This window comes from Cherax quadricarinatus, chromosome 19 (assembly GCF_038502225.1).
Source record: "Cherax quadricarinatus isolate ZL_2023a chromosome 19, ASM3850222v1, whole genome shotgun sequence".
NCBI classification, from domain to species: domain Eukaryota; kingdom Metazoa; phylum Arthropoda; class Malacostraca; order Decapoda; family Parastacidae; genus Cherax; species Cherax quadricarinatus.
The window spans coordinates 7,800,765-7,821,179 of record NC_091310.1 but is presented as its reverse complement, the minus strand read 5'-3'; the positions used below and the strand labels follow the sequence as shown (position 1 = coordinate 7,821,179).

General features: G+C 39.9%; 1 protein-coding gene across 3 annotated transcripts in view; it reads right to left on the bottom strand.

Moving 5' to 3' along the window:
* The window catches only part of LOC128688154 (retinol dehydrogenase 11-like), a gene marked incomplete at its 3' end in the record, with an annotated part of 139,347 nt that overhangs the window by 101,751 nt on the left and 17,181 nt on the right, over positions 1–20,415 (bottom strand). For all 3 annotated transcript variants that reach the window (XM_070086543.1, XM_070086544.1, XM_070086542.1), the window contains 2 exon segments: positions 4,141–4,255; positions 5,432–5,556. In XM_070086543.1, coding sequence (XP_069942644.1) covers positions 4,141–4,255; positions 5,432–5,556 — 240 coding nt within the window.

Below are 20,415 nucleotides of genomic sequence, written 5' to 3'. Positions count from 1 at the left end.
AAGTTGAACACACGTCCTAGCAGAAGGACTGAGTGCCTCAAACTACCTCTTCAAGGTTGTTGTACTGATCACATCAGCTTTACCTCTCGACTGTTTATGCTGTCATCATATTTGCTAATTCTGAAATTGACTGATGAAGCCGACCGTGTAGGTAAAACGCTTTGAAAGATACCCAATCTTTTATTACTAACATTTTGCCTAAACAGCGGACTTTATCAAGTGGATTTTTTTTTTGTGAATTGATAAAGCCAATTGTTTTGGCGAAACGATGTGAATAAAGGATCACATTATACTACATTCATGTCTTGATAATTTGCTAACGTCTACACTCTATAACCCATTCAAATTCGGTGTTTATTTTAAGATTTAATTAATTAAATTGAATCGAAAGTGATGTCCTGCCATTTCTGTAGGTGCTGATTATCCCCTATGAGTTTAGAGCTCACATCCGCCCAGGAATGAAATATGTGTATGAAACTGTACGATATCCAAGCAGTGTGGCTTACTTCCCTTGACATCTTGGATCATCTCCTCTAAGCCGTGATCCAACAAGTTAGTCATCAGAAAGTGACCATTAGTTCCAGTTGATCTGTTGTCATCTTCTTCCTCACTAGAATAACTGCAACATCCTGTCTCAGTGGTGGTGGAAATGATATTGGGAAGGGTTGGAGAGAAGAACTGCTAGATAAGTACAGGTCAGCTATAGATTTCATTAAGTCTAAGGGAGGGGTCCCAATCATATGTAGCAACTTGCCTAGAAGGGGAGTAGGAAATGAATGGTTGTCTATGGCAATTGGTGTAAATTGCTGGCTAGACAGATACTACAAGGAACTTGCAATCCCATTCATTGACAACTGGAACAACTTTTATGGCAAACATGATATGTATACAAGGGATGGGGTACATCTCTCTGGGGTTGGGGTGGTAGCACTTGCAAACTCAATTGAGAAGGCCATTGGTGAAATCCCTATCATTTTAAACTGATAGAAGATAGAGGTATGGGTGTGTGTGGGAAACAAGCAAGTTGCAACACTAGGGTTGGAAACAGTAAATGCATAAAAGGCATTGAGCATGAAGTTATAAATAAAGACAATAGATCATGTCAGCAAACAAATTGGGACAGCAGAGGGCAGCAAGGGACTAGCTCCCTTAAGGTTTACTATAATAATAGCAGGAGTGTAAGAAATAAGATAGATGAGCTAAGATTAATTGCAAGTGCAGGAAACATATATATTATTGCTATAACAGAGATCTGGCTCAATCTGAAAGATAGAGAGATGCCCTCTGAATGTCACATACAAGGCTATAAATTATTCCACACTGACAGGGTCAACAGGAAGGGTGGTGGAGTAGCGATGTATGTCAGAGACAATTTAAATTGTTGTGTTAGACAAGATATAAAATTAGAAGCATCAGCCACTGAATCTGTTTGGTTACAGCTTCTCGAGGGCCGAGAAAAACTAATTTTGGGTGTGATTTACAGGGCCCCAAATCTTGATAGGGAGCGCAGTAAACTTCTATGGGACGAAATTCGTAAGTCATCTACATACGAAAATGTTGTGGTAATGGGAGATTTCAACTATAGACAGATTGACTGGAGCAATTTGACAGGAAATTTAGAGTCAGGTGACTTTCTTGATACGATCCAGGATTGTTTTTTAAAACAGTTTGTGACAGTGCCAACTAGGGGAAATAACCTCCTCGACTTGGTTCTTGCCAGCAGGGAAACACTAATTAATAATCTTGAGGTTAATGATGAGCTTGGGGAAAGTGATCACAAATCACTCAGTTTTAATATATCATGGAATTCCCCTAATAATGGCAATCAAGTCTCTGTCCCTGACTTTCGCTTGGCTGATTTCATAGGACTGAAAAATTACTTAGGTGGGCTGAACTGGAATGACCTGACTAAGGGTCAGGTATGTGGTGATGGTTGCCGATATGACGCTTTCCAGGGCATAGTTCTAGCTGCTTAGTCAAATTATGTTCCAGATAGGGAAATCAGATCAAACAAAAATGATCCTAAATGGATGAACAATAGATTAAAATATCTGATTGGTCAAAAGAGAGGCATATATAGGCAAATCAAAAGAGGAGAGGGGCAATTAAGAAATCGATACATTCAGTTAAAGAGAGAAATAAAAAAGGGAATTAGAAAAGCAAAAAGAGATTATGAGGTTAAAGTTGCAAGAGAATCTTGCAACTTGCAGGTATACAGAAGTAAGATCAGGGACAAGATAGGCCCACTCAAAAGTTCCTCGGGTCAGCTCACTGACAGTGATAAGGAAATGTGTAGAATTTTTAACACATACTTCCTCTCAGTTTTTACACAGGAGGATACCAGCGATATTCCAGAAATGATAAATTATGTAGAACAGGACGATAATAAACTCTGCACGATTAGGGTCACAAGTGACATGGTCCTTAGGCAAATAGATAAATTAAAACCTAGCAAATCCCCAGGCCCTGATGAACTGTATGCAAGGGTTCTAAAGGAATGTAAAGAGGAGCTTAGCAAACCTTAGGCTAATCTTTTCAACATATCACTACAAACTGGCATGGTGCCAGATAAGTGGAAAATGGCAAATGTGATACCTATTTTCAAAGCAGGTGACAGGTCCTTAGCTTCGAACTATAGACCAATAAGCCTAACCTCCATAGCAGGAAAATTTATGGAATCAATAATTGCCGAGGCAGTTCGTAGCCACCTTGAAAAGCATAAATTAATCAACGAATCTCAGCATGGTTTTACAAAGGGGCGTTCCTGCCTTACGAATTTATTAACTTTTTTCACTAAGGTATTTGAGGAGGAAGATCATGGTAATGCATATGATATTGTGTATATGGACTTCAGTAAGGCTTTTGATAGGGTCCCACATCAGAGACTATTGAGGAAAATTAAGGTACATGGAATAGGAAGAGAATTTTTTTCCTGGATAGAGGCATGGTTGACAAATAGGCAGCAGAGAGTTTGCATAAATGGGGAGAAATCAGAGTGGGGAAGCGTCACGAGCGGTGTTCCACAGGGGTCAGTGTTGGGCCCCCTGTTGTTCACAATCTACATAAACGACATAGATGAGGGCATAAAAAGCGACATCAGCAAGTTTGCCGATGACACCAAAATATGCCGTCGAATTCATTCTGACGAGGACATTAGAGCACTCCAGGAAGATTTGAATAGACTGATGCAGTGGTCGGAGAAGTGGCAGATGCAGTTTAATATAGACAAATGCAAAGTTCTAAATGTTGGACAGGACAATAACCATGCCACATATAAACTAAATAATGTAGATCTTAATATTACGGATTGCGAAAAAGATTTAGGAGTTCTGGTTAGCAGTAATCTGAAACCAAGACAACAGTGCATAAGTGTTCGCAATAAAGCTAATAGAATCCTTGGCTTCATATCAAGAAGCATAAATAATAAGGTTGTTCTTCAACTCTATACATCCTTGGTTAGGCCTCATTTAGGTTATGCTGCACAGTCTTGGTCACCGTATTACAGGATGGATATAAATGCTCTGGAAAATGTACAAAGGAGGATGACAAAGTTGATCCCATGTATCAGAAACCTTCCCTATGAGGATAGACTAAGGGCCCTGAATCTGCACTCTCTAGAAAGACGTAGAATTAGGGGGGATATGATTGAGGTGTATAAATGGAAGACAGGAATAAATAAAGGGGATGTAAATAGTGAGCAGAAAATATCTAGCCTAGACAGGACTCGCAGCAATGATTTTAAGTTGGAAAAACTCAGATTCAGGAACGATATAGGAAAGTACTGGTTTCGTAATAGAGTTGTGGATGAGTGGAATAAACTCCAAAGTATAGTTGTAGAGGCCAGAACGTTGTGTAGCTTTAAAAATAGGTTGGATAAATACATGAGTGGATGTGGGTGGGTGTGAGTTGGACCTGATAGCTTGTGCTACCAGGTCGGTTGCCGTGTTCCTCCCTTAAGTCAATGTGACCTGACCTGACTAGGTTGGGTGCATTGGCTTAAGCCGGTAGGAGACTTGAACCTGCCTCGCATGGGCCAGTAGGCCTGCTGCAGTGTTCCTTCGTTCTTATGTTCTTAATGCTCTAGCATTGAACATACACTGTCATATATTTACTACCATAATAAGACAAGAGTGTACTAACCCAGCAACATGTTAGTCAGCAGAAAGTGACCAAAGTGGTTGGTTGCCATCGTCACCTCCAGACCATCTGCTGTCAACTTCCTCTTCTTCATACCACTCATCCCTGCGTTGTTCACCTGACAAGTACATAATTATTGTGGAAAATTTTAATAATTTTCCCATAATTTGGGAAATAATTGAAAGATATATTAGTGTATATATAACATAGTGTAGGTGTGTAGTGTTGAAGTGAATTTTAAACGGTAGACCACAGAGGATCCAACGTCCCCTATAATTTTTCTTTTTGTAATCAATTAAGTATATCATAATCATTATAACAGTGGAAAAAATAATAATTCAATAATGAAAATATGCTACACACATGAATGTGTTATTGAGTTAAATCAACAATGTGAGTATGAAAACGTTGGGGAAGAAGTCGGGTAATATTGTAATGGAAGAATGGACTGGAATTCGTGAGCATTTAATCCAGTGTAATGGTAACCATTAGAGAATATATTGGAAAAGTGATTTAACGTCGGGATAAACAAATTTAGTATCTGGAAAGATGCAGATCTATGAAATATCTGTCAGATTAAAGCTGATAATGAAGATACTACTAGACGCAGTGATTGGACGATGTGTTGAACAACACGTGTATGTGAGTAAGTTATGTTCTCCTCCTTATATGTGGTATAAAACCATAAATCCAATATTAGGTTTCCGTCCTCTTAGGGAGGCGTTAGGTTGTATCAACTAAAGAATAACTGGGTAAAAATCTTTCACTTTATGTACACTTATAAATATTCTATCAATTTTAAGTAGTACGAAAATTGTGTTCATAATTAATTAAAACAGTGGACCAACAAATTACTTAAGGTTGTTCAGTACAAAGTAATTTTTTCATTAATATATACAGTCCACAGCCAAATTTAATACAACCAGTGTTTCTGGCTTGAAATATTTTATTTAACAAATTCAAGAACTGTATGTTCATATAATTTAAGGTCCCACTTTGTGAGTTTGGGAAGTTGAGAAGGTGGACATCGAAGGTGAGACAGTGCAGTGACCCACTGTTGCTAAAGTCCCACCTGTCTCCGAGGTACAACTATATTAGTAAGTGTAATTAATCCGTTTTAGATGTGCCAGAGTTCCCCCCGGCTGTGTGTGAAATGTTAATTCAGGATTGTACCTGTAAAATTAATGCACACGATTACTCACAAATATTATAACATCGTGTATTCGATGCCTTGACTGAACTTACCAGGATATAGAATGCATTCTCAGCGTTAAGATACCTTGAGTGAGCTTACCAGGATATGGAGAGCAGTCTCTGTGCGTAGGATGTCTTCAGCAAACTTCCTGACGGAGGTCAGGTCTGAGGTGTCTACCTCCCTCACTACCACATCTGTGTTGCCTGTAGTCTTCTTGATGTCCTCTGTAAATGGTTGCAAAACAATCATGAGATCAAATACATCTTTACTGAGAAATTAATGCAAAGTGATTATTGCGTCATTCCAGCTTTAACAAATAAAACTGCCTTATCAATTAAACAATCGCTTAATAACTTAAACATGTCATAAGTGATTTGTGGTAAAATTAATGTAGTGATAATGATATTAATAATAATTATTCTGAAAACAATAAAAATAAAATAGATATTATAACAATAATTATATTCGAAATTTAGTGGAATTTAGTCTCTGGAATAAGTAATAGTATATACCCCCTATGTAATTTTTTTTTAAAACCTGCGTCAGCAGCGTGCTGCTTCTATTGTATGATAACATCATCAGAAAGAAACGCTTAATATGTTATCATGGGCAGCAACAATGTGGATAAGAAAGCTTACTATCTTATATGGATCATTCACCAGCCATTCACAGAGTGGGAAGGTTGTGATAAGTCCTGGGCCAGTACTTTCTAGTGCCCTGTGCTATGATTTACAACACACAATAAGTTCTGCCAACGTGTGTGTGATGCATGGTATCTGTGTGACATGAATGATGGTGGTGGTATCAACGGTAGTGCAGAGAACCTGGCTCACCTGTCTTGATTCAGACGGAGAGTTAAAGTTTGCCCATGGTGTTAAAATTTGCCTATGGTGCTAAAGTTTGTCCATGGTGTTAAAGTTTGCCTATGGTGTTAAAGTTTGTCCATGGTGTTTAAGTTTGCCTATGGTGTTAAAGTTTGTCCATGGTGTTAAAGTTTGCCTATGGTGTTAAAGTTTGTCCATGGTGTTAAAGTTTGCCCATGGTGTTAAAGTTTGCCCATGGTGTTAAAGTTTGCCCATGGTGTTAAAGTTTGCCTATGGTGTTAAAGTTTGCCAATGGTGTCAAAGTTTGTCCATGGTGTTAAAGTTTGCCCATGGTGTTAAAGTTTGCCTATGGTGTTAAAGTTTGTCCATGGTGTTAAAGTTTGCCCATGGTGTTAAAGTTTGTCCATGGTGTTAAAGTTTGCCCATTGTGTTAAAGTTTGCCTATGGTGTTAAAGTTTGCCTATGGTGTTAAAGTTTGCCCATGGTGTTAAAGTTTGCCCATGGTGTTAAAGTTTGCCCATGGTGTTAAAGTTTGCCTATGGTGTTAAAGTTTGCCCATGGTGTTAAAGTTTGCCTATGGTGTTAAAGTTTGCCCATGGTGTTAAAGTTTGCCTATGGTGTTAAAGTTTGTCCATGGTGTTAAAGTTTGCCCATGGTGTTAAAGCTTGCCCATGGTGTTAAAGTTTGCCCATGGTGTTAAAGTTTGCCTATGGTGTTAAAGTTTGCCCATGGTGTTAAAGTTTGCCTATGGTGTTAAAGTTTGCCCATGGTGTTAAAGTTTGTCCTTGGTGTTAAAGTTTGTCCATGGTGTTAAAGTTTGTCCATGGTGTTAAAGTCTGTCCATGGTGTTAAAGTTTGTCCATGGTGTTAAAGTTTGTCCATTGTGTTAAAGTTTGTCCATGGTGTTAAAGTCTGTCCATGGTGTTAAAGTTTGTCCATGGTGTTAAAGTTTGTCCATTGTGTTAAAGTTTGTCCAGGGTGTAAAGTTTGTCCATTGTGTTAAAGTTTGTCCAGGGTGTTAAAGTTTGTCCATGGTGTTAAAGTTTGTCCATGGTGTTAAAGTTTGTCCATGGTGTTAAAGTTTGTCCAGGGTGTTAAAGTTTGTCCATGGTGTTAAAGTTTGTCCATGGTGTTAAAGTTTGTCCATGGTGTTAAAGTTTGTCCAGGGTGTTAAAGTTTGTCCATGGTGTTAAAGTTTGTCCATGATGTTAAAGTTTGTCCATGGTGTTAAAGTTTGTCCATGGTGATAAAGTTTGTCCATGGTGTTAAAGTTTGTCCATGGTGATAAAGTTTGTCCATGGTGTTAAAGTTTGTCCATGGTGATAAAGTTTGTCCATGGTGATAAAGTTTGTCCAGGGTGTTAAAGTTTGTCCATGGTGTTAAAGTTTGTCCAGAATGTTATAGTTTGTCCATGGTGTTAAAGTTTGTCCATGGTGTTAAAGTTTGTCCATGATGTTAAAGTTTGTCCATGGTGTTAAAGTTTGTCCATGGTGATAAAGTTTGTCCATGGTGTTAAAGTTTGTCCATGGTGTTAAAGTTTGTCCATTGTGTTAAAGTTTGCCCATGGTGTTAAAGTTTGTCCAGGGTGTTAAAGTTTGTCCATGGTGTTAAAGTTTGCCCATGGTGTTAAAGTTTGTCCATGGTGTTAAAGTTGTCCATGGTGTTAAAGTTTGTCCAGGGTGTTAAAGTTTGTCCATGGTGTTAAAGTTTGTCCATGGTGTTAAAGTTTGTCCATGGTGTTAAAGTTTGTCCATGGTGTTAAAGTTTGTCCAGGGTGTTAAAGTTTGTCCATGGTGTTAAAGTTTGTCCAGAATGTTATAGTTTGTCCATGGTGTTAAAGTTTGTCCATGGTGTTAAAGTTTGTCCATGGTGTTAAAGTTTGTCCATGGTGTTAAAGTTTGTCCATGGTGTTAAAGTTTGTCCATGGTGTTAAAGTTTGTCCATGGTGATAAAGTTTGTCCATGGTGTTAAAGTTTGTCCAGGGTGTTAAAGTTTGTCCATGGTGTTAAAGTTTGTCCATGGTGATAAAGTTTGTCCATGGTGTTAAAGTTTGTCCATGGTGTTAAAGTTTGTCCATGGTGTTAAAGTTTGTCCATGGTGTTAAAGTTTGCCCATGGTGTTAAAGTTTGCCCATGGTGTTAAAGTTTGTCCATGGTGTTAAAGTTTGTCCAGGGTGTTAAAGTTTGCCCATGGAATTAAAGTTTGTCCATGGTGTTAAAGTTTGCCCATGGTGTTAAAGTTTGCCCATGGTGTTAAAGTTTGCCACCCAAAATTTATTATTTTTTCTTTTGAAATGGTAGAGAATCTTTTTCTGAAGGTAATATAACAAAAAGTACGAAACTTGATGGAAAACTGACGAAATTTTGCTTTTGCGAATTTTTTTGCGTCAGCGATATTTACGCATCGGCGATCTTGCCGACTTTGATTCTCATTCTAGGCCAATTACATTATCCCAGTGGACCAAATTCTTAGCTAAATCGTTAGCATCACTTCCATTTTATCAATTCAGCACAAGAAACGGCCCTGTTAAATGTTTCAACTATTCATGAAAGAAATCAGAAACTGGTAATTCAACCATTTTCACACAAAGTTCAAAATATTTCAGTTTCAAAATAAACAATGCAGGCAGTCCTGGAACTAAAACAATGTTTCTTCTGTTCATTAGTTACGTTTCCATGATTTACAGATTAATTACATTTCAATTTTTTTTTCACATAAAGAATTTTTATTCACACCAAAACATAGATTTACTGTTATGCAGTATTGTAATAATTTTACAAATAATATCAGGGAATTCGTGAAGGTATATTAGACTCAGCAGTTGGCATATATTGAACGCATGACAAGATTTGCTTACTCTTGAACATCGGAAAATATCGAACATTTCCATTATAAAGAGCTCAATTTTAAACTATTTTCTGTACTAAAACAAACCAGATCAATTCTATTTCTGTAACATATCTTTCATTCTATCAATTGAGACAAAGAACTCATGAAAACAACTGTAAAAACCATACGGTAATATACCACAAAGACTGCATAGTCACTGTTTGAATCCAAAAACACATTCGCAGTTTTTTTTCTCATTATGCACTGCATGCTGCAGGATTTGTTTTATATGGTTCACGCTTACCACATAGATGCATTCTCTCATATCTAGGCATAAATTTACCCCTCACAACATATATGAGTGAACTGAGATCATGATGTAGTACTAGGCTGGGACCTTGGCTTCAGAGCCGTAGAACTACGGGACAAACCCTAAAACGGAAAAAAAATGTGTTTCTAATCAACTTTGGAACATTTAATTTAAATCTAATGTTAAGTTTGCTCTAATAATTAGTTTCTGTAAAATAAAGCCTTATCTTCACTATTATTTTTCAACAATATTATTATTTACTAAGTGTTGGTCATTTTATTGAAGATGATTTATTGCTTATGTTGAATTTATGTTTTATGAGATTGTTTTTATCACTCTTACAGTGTTTGTTTTCCTTTTCTCAGAGTAAATAGTTTTTAAGCTGTCAAATTATCAGCTTACAATGCCTCGTCATTGTTTATCTACGACAAAGTAGAGGAGAAACATTACGTTTCATGGGAAAAAAAAGAGATTGTTGTCAGTACTTGATGTGAAGGTCTGAGATCTGACAAGTTGTGGACACGTCACAACAAGTTTACCTTGAGTTTACCTGGAGAGAGTTCCGGGGGTCAACGCCCCCGCGGCCCGGTCTGTGACCAGGCCTCCAGGTGGAACAGAGCCTGATCAACTAGGCTGTTACTGCTGGCTGCACGCAAACCAACGTACGAGCCACAGCCCGGCTGGTCAGGTGCCGACTTTAGGTGCTTGTCCAATGCCAGCTTGAAGACTGCCAGGGGTCTGTTGGTAATCCTCCTTATGTATGCTGGGAGGCAGTTAAACAGTCTCGGGCCCCTGACACTTATTGTATGGTCTCTTAACGTGCTAGTGACACCCCTGCTTTTCATTGGGGGGATGTTGCATCGTCTGCCAAGTCTTTTGCTTTCGTAGTGAGTGATTTTCGTGTGCAAGTTCGGTACTAGTCCCTCTAGGATTTTCCAGGTGTATATAATCATGTATCTTTCCCGCCTGCGTTCCAGGGAATACAGGTTCAGGAACCTCAAGCGCTCCCAGTAATTGATGTGTTTTATCTCTGTTATGCTCGCCGTGAAGGTTCTCTGTACATTTTCTAGGTCAGCAATTTCACATGCCTTGAAAGGTGCTGTTAGTGTGCAGCAATATTCCAGCCTAGATAGAACAAGTGACCTAAAGAGTGTCATCATGGGCTTGGCATCCCTAGTTTTGAAGGTTCTCATTATCCTTCCTGTCATTTTTCTAGCAGATGCGATTGATACAATGTTATGGTCCTTGAAGGTGAGATCCTCCAACATGATCACTCCTAGGTCTTTGACGTTGGTGTTTCGCTCTATTTTGTAGCCAGAATTTGTTTTGTACTCTGATGAAGATTTAATTTCCTCGTGTTTACCATATCTGAGTAATTGAAATTTTTCATCGTTGAACTTCATATTGTTTTCTGCAGCCCACTCAAAGATTTGGTTGATGTCCGCCTGGAGCCTTGCAGTGTCTGCAGTGGAAGACACTGTCATGCAGATTTGGGTGTCATCTGCAAAGGAAGACACGGTGCTGTGGCTGACATCCTTGTCTATGTCAGATATGAGGATGAGGAACAAGATGGGAGAGAGTACTGTGCCTTGTGGAACAGAGCTTTTCACCGTAGCTGCCTCGGACTTTACTCTGTTGACTACTACTTTTTGTGTTCTGTTTGTGAGGAAATTATAGATCCATCGACCGACTTTTCCTGTTATTCCTTTAGCACGCATTTTGTGCGCTATTACACCATGGTCACACTTGTCGAAGGCTTTTGCAAAGTCTTTATATATTACATCTGCATTCTCTTTGTCTTCTAGTGCATCTAGGACCTTGTCGTAGTGATCCAATAGTTGAGACAGACAGGAGCGACCTGTTCTAAACCCATGTTGCCATGGGTTGTGTAATTGATGGGTTTCTAGATGGGTGGTAATCTTGCTTCTTAAGACCCTTTCAAAGATTTTTATGAAATGCGATGTTAGTGCTATTGGTCTGTAGTTCTTTGCTTTACTGCCCCCTTTGTGGAGTGGGGCTATGTCTGTTGTTTTTAGTAACTGTGGGACGACTCCCGTGTCCATGCTCCCTCTCCATGGGATTGCAAAAGCTCGTGATAGGGGCTTCTTGCAGTTCTTGATGAACACGGAATTCCATGAGTCTGGGACAGAGTGCATGGGCATGTCATTTATCGCCTGTTCGAAGTCATTTGGTGTCAGGATAACATCAGATAGGCTTGTGTTAACCAATTTCTCTTGCTCTCTCATAAAAAATTCATCTTGATCTTCGACTCTCAGTCTGGTTAGCGGCTTGCTAAAAACTGAGTCATATTGGGACTTGAGTAGCTCACTCATTTCCTTGCTCTCATCTGTGTAGAACCCATCTTGTTTAAGTAGGGGCCCAATACTGGACGTTGTTCTCGACTTTGATTTGGCATAGGAAAAGAAATACTTTGGGTTTCTTTCGATTTCATTTATGGCTTTTAGTTCTTCCCGCGATTCCTGACTCCTATAAGATTCCTTTAGCTTAAGTTCGATGCTTGCTATTTCTCTGACCAGTGACTCCCTACGCATTTCAGATATATTGACGTCTTTTAGCCGCTCTGTTATTCTTTTCCGTCGCCTGTAAAGGGAGCACCTGTCTCTTTCTATTTTACATCTACTCCTCCTTTTTCTTAGAGGAATAAGCCTTGTGCATATATCGAGTGCCACCGAGTTAATCTGTTCTAGGCATAAGTTGGGGTCTGTGTTGCTTAGTCTATCTTCCCAGCTAATATCGGTTAGGACTTGGTTTACTTGGTCCCACTTTATGTTTTTGTTATTGAAGTTGAATTTGGTGAATGCTCCTTCGTGACTAATCTCATTATGTCGGTCTGGGGCTCCGCGCATACATGTCTGAACCTCAATTATGTTGTGATCTGAGTATATTGTTTTTGATATGGTGACATTTCGTGTCACATCATCATTAGTAGTGAAGATGAGGTCTAGTGTATTCTCCAGTCTAGTAGGCTCTATTATTTGCTGGTTTAAATTGAATTTTGTGCAGAGATTTAAAAGCTCGTGTGTGTGTGAGTTCTCATCAGAACTGCCTCCTGGTGTTATTACTGCAACAACGTTATTTGCTATATTCCTCCATTTTAGGTGCCTTAAGTTGAAATCCCCCAGGAGCAAGATGTTGGGGGCAGGAGCTGGCAGATTTTCCAGACAGTGGTCAATTTTTAACAGCTGTTCCTGGAATTGCTGGGATGTTGCATCTGGAGGCTTGTAGACTACCACATTGATTAGGTTTTGGTTCTCGATCTTTGCTGCTAAAACTTCCACTACATCATTTGAGGCATTAAGCAGTTCTGTGCATACAAGTGATTCTGCGATGTACATGCCAACCCCCCCTCCCCCTTTTGCCTGTTCACTCTGTCGCATCTGTATAGGTTGTAACCTGGGATCCATATTTCGTTGTCCAAGTGATCCTTTATGTGGGTTTCAGTGAAAGCCGCGAACACTGCATTTGCCTCTGCAAGCAGTCCACGGATGAAAGGTATTTTGCTGTTTGTTGCTGGCTTTAGACCCTGTATATTTGCAAAGAATAATGTCATCGGACTGGTGGTATTGTTTGTGCTGGGGGGGGTATTTTTTTCCGGCATTAGTATCTGTGTTGGTTTGGAGTGGAGGCCATCGACTGTGGTTCCACTCCAGGAATGACTGGATTTGGTGTACGATTTCTGCCATTTCCTGCCAGTTTTTTTTCCTTCCTGGCACTTAAAAAACCTCTCCCTCTTGAGTGGCTGTGGCTGCCCAGGTTTTCCCATGGCCTGGATGTTTTGTATCTTTTTGTCCCCTTTTGATGGTGTGCCTGGCAATTTAAGTTAGAGCACAGTCTTTCCTGTACTGAAGAGATACAGGAAGGGAGTTTGCATTTTTTTGTTGTCATATGGGCACCGCATTTTCTAGGGTGGTCATAGTTGCACGTCCCATCTGTTTTTTCAGATTTCCCATGCCTGCAGATACAAAGTGCATAGTATGTGCACAGGCTTGGTTTCCGTTTGCCTTGGGTTTCTGTGACTGTATTCCCTGTTGATGCATGTTTACCTGTCTTATTCCTATCCTCACTAGCACCAACAATGGAGCTCTCACCAAGTTGTGAGCACTTCACAACAAGTTGTGGGCACTTCACAACAAGTTGTGGGTACTTCACAACAAGCTGTGGGCACTTCACCACAAGTTGTGGGCACTTCACAACAAGTTGTGGGCACTTTACAACAAATTGTGGGGTGTTATGGGGCTATAGGACCCAACATGTATTTATAAGTAACAGTTACTCTGGTATACCTATTATATTGAATTGATGGGGACTCAGTTCTAAATGTCATATGGACTGAGAGGCACCTGGGTCAAGCCTTTCTCTCAATATAATAGGTTATACTATAGACATACAAACACACAATTTAAATAAGTAGTTTATAAAGTTGTATTTCTTTTTGTAAAAGTAAAATTAAGGTGTGGTAGAATTGTGGTAACTGGAGAATTGTGCTTGGCAACAGTCTTTTGTTTTTGGTGGGTGTGGGAGGAGCTTAGCTAGGCTCCTCCCCCTCCCTCTCTCTCTCTCTCTCTCTCTCTCTCTCTCTCTCTCTCTCTCTCTCTCTCTCTCTCTCTCTCTCTCTCTCTCTCTCTCTCTCTCTCTCTCTCTCTCTGTTTTGGTTGACATGAAGGTGGAAGGATCTCTGGGTCCTTCTTCCTATCTTTTTGGGGCATGTGTGCTCCAGGGGTGAGTTTTTATAACTTAAGTTGTGGTCACCATACCCAGGGTGACTAAAGTGTGTCAAAACACTGGGTAGCCCAGAGTTAGTCAAGAAGAGAGAAGGACAAAGTTGCTGAGATGCACCATGTGGGAGAACAGCTATGGAGTGTGTAGATTTTTGTTTTGAAAATGTGAGGCTGTTATTGGATCTTCTGTACATATCTATTTAGAATACAGTTATATTATTATAGTAGTAGTTTAAATAACCTGTGAAGAGGGCTGGTGAAAGGATATCAGAGACACTCAAGATGATCAGCCATGATGTAAATATTACCCCTAGACAGATAAGGCCATTAAGTAAAAAGCTACCCCACACTAGAACATGTAGTGAGAACCTTACTGTCAAAGTAATAAGACACACCAACGTAACATGGGAGCTTGACCGGGAGAGTTATTTGGCTGCTAAAATAACTCAAAACATTCTTTGAACTATATGTGCTGGTATGGGGTAATAACAGTTGCATGTTTCTGGTAGGAGAAGATTTACCAAGGTGGTGTCAGTGGAAGTGTTGTTTTCATATATTAGTTTACAGGTTGTTTTTCTCCTAAGGTGGGAGAAAGGTTAAGTAACACATTTTTGTTGTGGTTATGGTAAGTGCTATGTGCATAGTTTACATTCAATTTGTGTTATTTTATGTGCCTGTGGGAAAACTTTGTCCACTGATACTGTAAGAGGGAAGCAAGTGTTTAAAGATAAAATCTATGTCAGAAGATGAGTCTTTAAACTTTTTAGGCTTCAGGGAAGAAGGTAATAATTCATCAGTAAACATGCCTGTTAACAGTGAACATGAGGGATCACCTACTCCAGGTGATATGGAAATGGAGAGAATGAGACTTAAATTAGCTGTGCTAGAGGCTGAAATGAACTTAATGAAAGCTAAGGAGGAAGAACGTCAAAGGTTAGAAGATTCAGAACAAGAGCCTGAGCAGTACTTTAACATAACTAAAGCTGCAAATTTTGTCCCTAAGTTTACAGAGAGTGACCCAGAGAGATATTTTTCTTTTTTTGAGAAGACTGCTCTGGTGCAAGGATGGCCCAAACAGAAGTGGGCTACCCTAGTTCACACACAATTTGTGGGTAAAGGATTCCAGAGAGTAGAGACTCTGGAGGGAAATTTTTTTTCTGATTATGATAAGATTAAAGAGGAAGTATTGCTTGCATACCAAATGATACCTAAAAAATATAGACAAAAGTTCAAGAATCAAAAATTTCGGGATGGGCAGACCTTAACTGAGTTTGGGAATGAGAAACTGTTCCTTTTTAAGAAATGGGTTTGTTCCAAAGGAGTTAATAAAGACTATAACAAATTAATAGATCTGATGGTTCATGAGGAATTGTACAATACAATCCCTGTTGACCTCAGAGAGTATCTGGAGGACAAAAACCCAGATAATCTTTCAGAAGCACTGGATCTAGGTGACAGATTCTTGGCTCGCAGGGAATTGGTAAGTAAAAACAGTCATGCTGCTTCTGAAAATTTTCCCACTCATTCTAAACCTTATTCCAAGTCCTATGGTCATAAAGGTAAGTGGGACAAGAATTTTCAGGGACAAATGAAGGCTGAGGTGGCCTCTAAAATAGAAGGAAAAGGTAAGTCAGCCGGAGTTCAAAGTTTACCTAGACAATCAAATAATGTTTCAGGTCCTCGAGTAAACAGTACCAGTCCTACACCAAATGGTAAAAATACCTTTATGGTTTTATCTGTTACTACTGTAACAAAACTGGACACACACAAAAGTTTTGCTGGTCAAGACGGCGAGATCAGGAAAGGGAGGAACCATCCCAGGGGACCCTAACTGCAGAGATACATCCGGTTGCCTGCATTAGGTCTTCAAGGCAAGGTGAGGAGAAACCTTTGGATCTAGACCCCAGGATGTGTATATTATCTACTAGGTCCACAGTTGGTTTGCAAAAGGATGTAGACAGAGTTGAGAACATATTGTCCTTGAGAGATAGATGTATCACCTACTCTTTGCTACGTGCTGGAGTGCTGCCAGTGTCAAAGGATACCTATACTGGGGTAGATATATTGTTGAAGGGTATTACGGGTTCAACCATAAGGACACCTGTACACAAATTAAGGGTAGAATCTGCATACCAAGTTGGCTATCTCCCTGTAGGTATCTCAGATGAAATTCCCTTCGAAGGGGTCGACCTCTTATTAGGGAATAATGTTATGGGCCTGTTAGACAGTGATGAACAACTAGTTTGGGGGAAACCAAGTCCCAAATGTTGGGAGGAAATGGCTAGGAAAACCCTGCTAGACCTTCTCCTTGATGGTTCCACCATGAGAAGTATGGCTCATGATCATGTTACCAACAGTCTTCATGATATTTCTCATGAGGATCGTGAGGGCTTAAGTTTGGTAACTCTGCTTTCTGATGTTGAACTGCAGTCAACTGAAGAAAAGGATGTTCCAGCCAGAGCTAAGCATGATTGGAGAATGGATCAGTTAAATAGTGTGAGAGAGGCTGCACCTACTAGGGTGCAATTAATTTCTGTGCAGGAAAATGTCGCTGTTGCTGAGGAAGAGATTTTACAGTTAAATAAGTGTTTTCATTTCAGGGAGGAAACTCTTACAAAGAATTCACTTCTGTTTGCAGTATCGATGGAAGGAGAACAAGGGTTTTGTCCCCAGATGGCGATGTCCAAGGTTTCCAGGCATTTCTTCTGGTTTCAGCTGTGGGAGACTGTCAGAGAGTATATTGAGACCTATCATGACTTTCAATTTATAGGGAAACCTAGTCGAAGTATTAAACCTGTTCCCCTCCAGTCTATTTCAGCACCAGGTGAACCCTTCAGCAAGCTGGTAGTAGATGTACTTGGTCCATTCCCAAGGACCAAATTGGGAAATGATTATTTACTCACAAATATTTGCTCCACTACCAGGTACCTGGAAGCAGTCCCTCTGCATAAGATAACAGCTCGTGTAGTCTTAAGGGCTTTAATGAAGTTCTTTTTTCATGTTGGTTTTCCTCAAGAGGTGCAAAAAGACCAAGGGCCTAACTTTACCTCAAAGTCTTTTAGAAATGTTTTGAAGGAATTAAAAGTAGAGCCTAACTTTGCAATGGCCTATCACCCTCCATCTCAAGGGGAAATAGAGAAATTACATCAAGCCCTCAAGACAATGATGCAAGCCTATGGTATTGACAATACTAACAACTGGGATGAGAGGATCCCTTTCTTTGTATTTGCTGAGCGGGGAAGCACTCAGGAATCTCTGAGCTATTGGCTTGGGGAGGATGGTGATGCTCCCCCCTCGGAGCTTTTTCTCAGTTCCAGACACTGTTTGGCTCGTATGAGGTGGATGGTACCAGTGAACGTGCCCATCAACCAGACCAGGATGATGATGTGGGACCATAATGTGGACCATGATACTCTGGAGGCTGGAGAGGAAGTGCTGATACTGGAGCCAATTCATGTGAAAATCTGTATGGCAAGTTGCTGTGAGCTGAACGTGTTGTGGGGGAAGTTCCCAGGGGTTAGATATAAAACCCACACCCCCAAGCAAGAAAAGAATGAGTGTAATGTACACAGTAACTGGTCAAAGGGTTTGAAGTTATGTCAAAAATTCAGAGAGACCAATGTTTTAATGGAATGTAAAGGGCTGCAAAACAATAATCTGTATGAAATACCAAAAATGTATTTAAGAAATAACATGTGTGTAAAAGATTTTGGGAAATGCATGCTTGGTTTTAATGAGAAAAGTGTTGGAGAGTTGGCTCAGCCACCTTGGAACTTTATAAAAGTTTGGGATGTCAGTAATGGGGAAAAGTTGAAACTCCATGAAGAAATTGTTAAGGGAGCTGAGCAAATTCAACAATTTTTGTGTGGGAAAAATCTGTATGAAAAATTGGATATAGAGGAAGAAGTGAAATTCTTCCACCACCAGTTTGTAGTGCTTAGTGAGAGTCAGTGGGCATTCCCATGCTTCATGGTTCCCAAATTAGATGGCACCCTGGGCATAAACACTGACTACCACAAAGTACGTTTAACAACTTAGGTTTACAGGATTAGAAAGATTGATACTTATGCACTAAGAGATGCAAACATTTTAAATAAACTAAAACATGGGGCAGGAAGATGTGATTTCCATGACCTGTGTTCCAGTACCATTTTAATGTGTGTAATGCAAATTGTGTTCATTGTGTGCTTAAAATTTGTGTGTGAGATGGAACGTGATGGTATTTGTGTAAACTTGATTTATCCAACCTGGGTGCAAAGAGCTGTCTTTGGTGTTTGTTGTTGCACTGCGAGAGGTTGCAGAACTGTTACTATCTATGAACAACCTTCTAAGTTTAAATGTCAACATTTTACAACAGGAAAGAAAATTTTAATTTTGGGGCTGGCTATTCAGCATTTGTATATGCCTCAAGATCTCTTCATCCTGTTCCTGTGTATAGTGACTAAAATCAGACTCTTAAAATGGGCTTTGTTCCTACAGCCTTTTAATTTGGAAGTCAAATATATAAAAGGCTCAGAGAATGTGGTTGCTGATGCTCTCTCTAGATGTTTCACGTAGATGCATGGTGCGTACTTTGTACATAGTGTTTGTCATGTGCTGACCTTGTTGTTTTTGCAGTGGTGAACTCTCGGCGAGCCTGAGTACTCTCTACCAGCCATCTGACTGTGAAGGAGTCGAGTCGGAGCCAAAAGTGTGACGAGGGTCAGTGTATATGTAAATGTGAGTTGAGGCAGTGGTTGACAACCTTCGGTAACATGAGACGTTCAGGAAGGTATGTGATGTTGTGTTTTGGTGTGCTCTATATACAAAACGGCCCGACGATTTGCCTTTGTGGTCCCTTGGACCCCTCCATGTTCTATGCCAGCCTCCTCTTCATAAGTTTGGAGGATCTGTGTGGAGTGGGACCTCGGAAGATGGGCTTGAGTGCCTGACCATGTTAAGGATCGTGAGTGTTGACTGGAAGTCTCACTGTTTGGTTCGGCCACCAAGTGAGAGACACCTTGACATGTTTTGTGAAGTTTCCTGCCTGGTGTACACCTGACTGCTCTGGGTTTGGCTCTACTCTCGTCTCCTGATCAGGAAGATGCCACCTTGGAGTACCAGTTGCTTGCTGGTTTACCATAGCAGAGTCACAGGCCTGTTGGTGCGGGCTTTCACAGTGGGAATTGTGTGCAATTTTTGCATTGCAATGTGTATTGTTTAAAAGTCACTAAAATTGTAAATAGTTACACCCTTGAGTATATGGGTATGGTTAAAATCCTTTTCTAAAAAAATCTGCAATCTGTTTTAAATAACATAAAGTGAAGAGTAGTTATGGTGCTGGGAAATATGTAGCATTTCTAGTAGTCTTGCTTACCACCTTCAGACTTAAGCAATATACTTTTACTAGCCGTATCCTGAGCGACACGGCTAGCTTTTGTGAGACTTCGTCTGGAGGTGGGGGTGTTATGGGGCTATAGGACCCAACATGTATTTATAAGTAACAGTTACTCTGGAATACCTAATTATATTGAATTGATGGGACTCAGTTCTAAATGTCATAAGGGCTGATCACCCATAGGACTGAGAGGCAGCTGGGTCAAGCCTTTTTCTCAATATAATAGGTTATACTATAGACACACAAACACACAATTTAAAGTTGTATTTCTTTTGTAAAAGTAAAAATTAAGGTGTGGTAGAATTGAGATAACTGGAGAATTGTGCTTGACAACAGTCTTTTGTTTTTGGTGGGTGTTGGAGGAGCTTAGCTAGGCTCCTCCCCCTCCCTCTCTCTCTCTCTCTCTCTCTGTTTTGGTTGACATGAAGGTGGAAGGACCTCTGGGTCCTTCTTTCTATCTTTTTGGGGCATGTGTGCTCCAGGGGTGAGTTTTTATAACTTAAGTTGTGGTCACCATACCCAGGGTGACTAAAGTGTGTCAAAACACTGGTTAGCCCAGAGTTAGTCAAGAAGAGAGAAGGACAAAGTTGCTGAGATGCACCATGTGGGAGAACAGCTATGGAGTGTGTAGATTTTTGTTTTGAAAATGTGAGGCTGTAAATGTATCTTCTGTACATATCTATTTAGAATACAGTTATATTTTTATAGTAGTAGTTTAAATAACCTGTGAAGAGGGCTGGTGAAAGGATATCAGAGACACTCAAGATGATCAGCCATGATGTAAGTATTACCCCTAGACAGATAAGGCCATTAAGTAAAAAGCTACCCCCACACTAGAACATGTAGTGAGAACCTTACTATCAAAGTAATAAGGGACAAACCAACATAACATGGGCACTTTACAACAAGTTGTAGGCTCTTCACAACAAGTTGTGGGCACTTCACAACAAGTTGTGGGCACTTCACAACAAGTTGTGGGCACTTCACAACAAGTTGTGGGCATT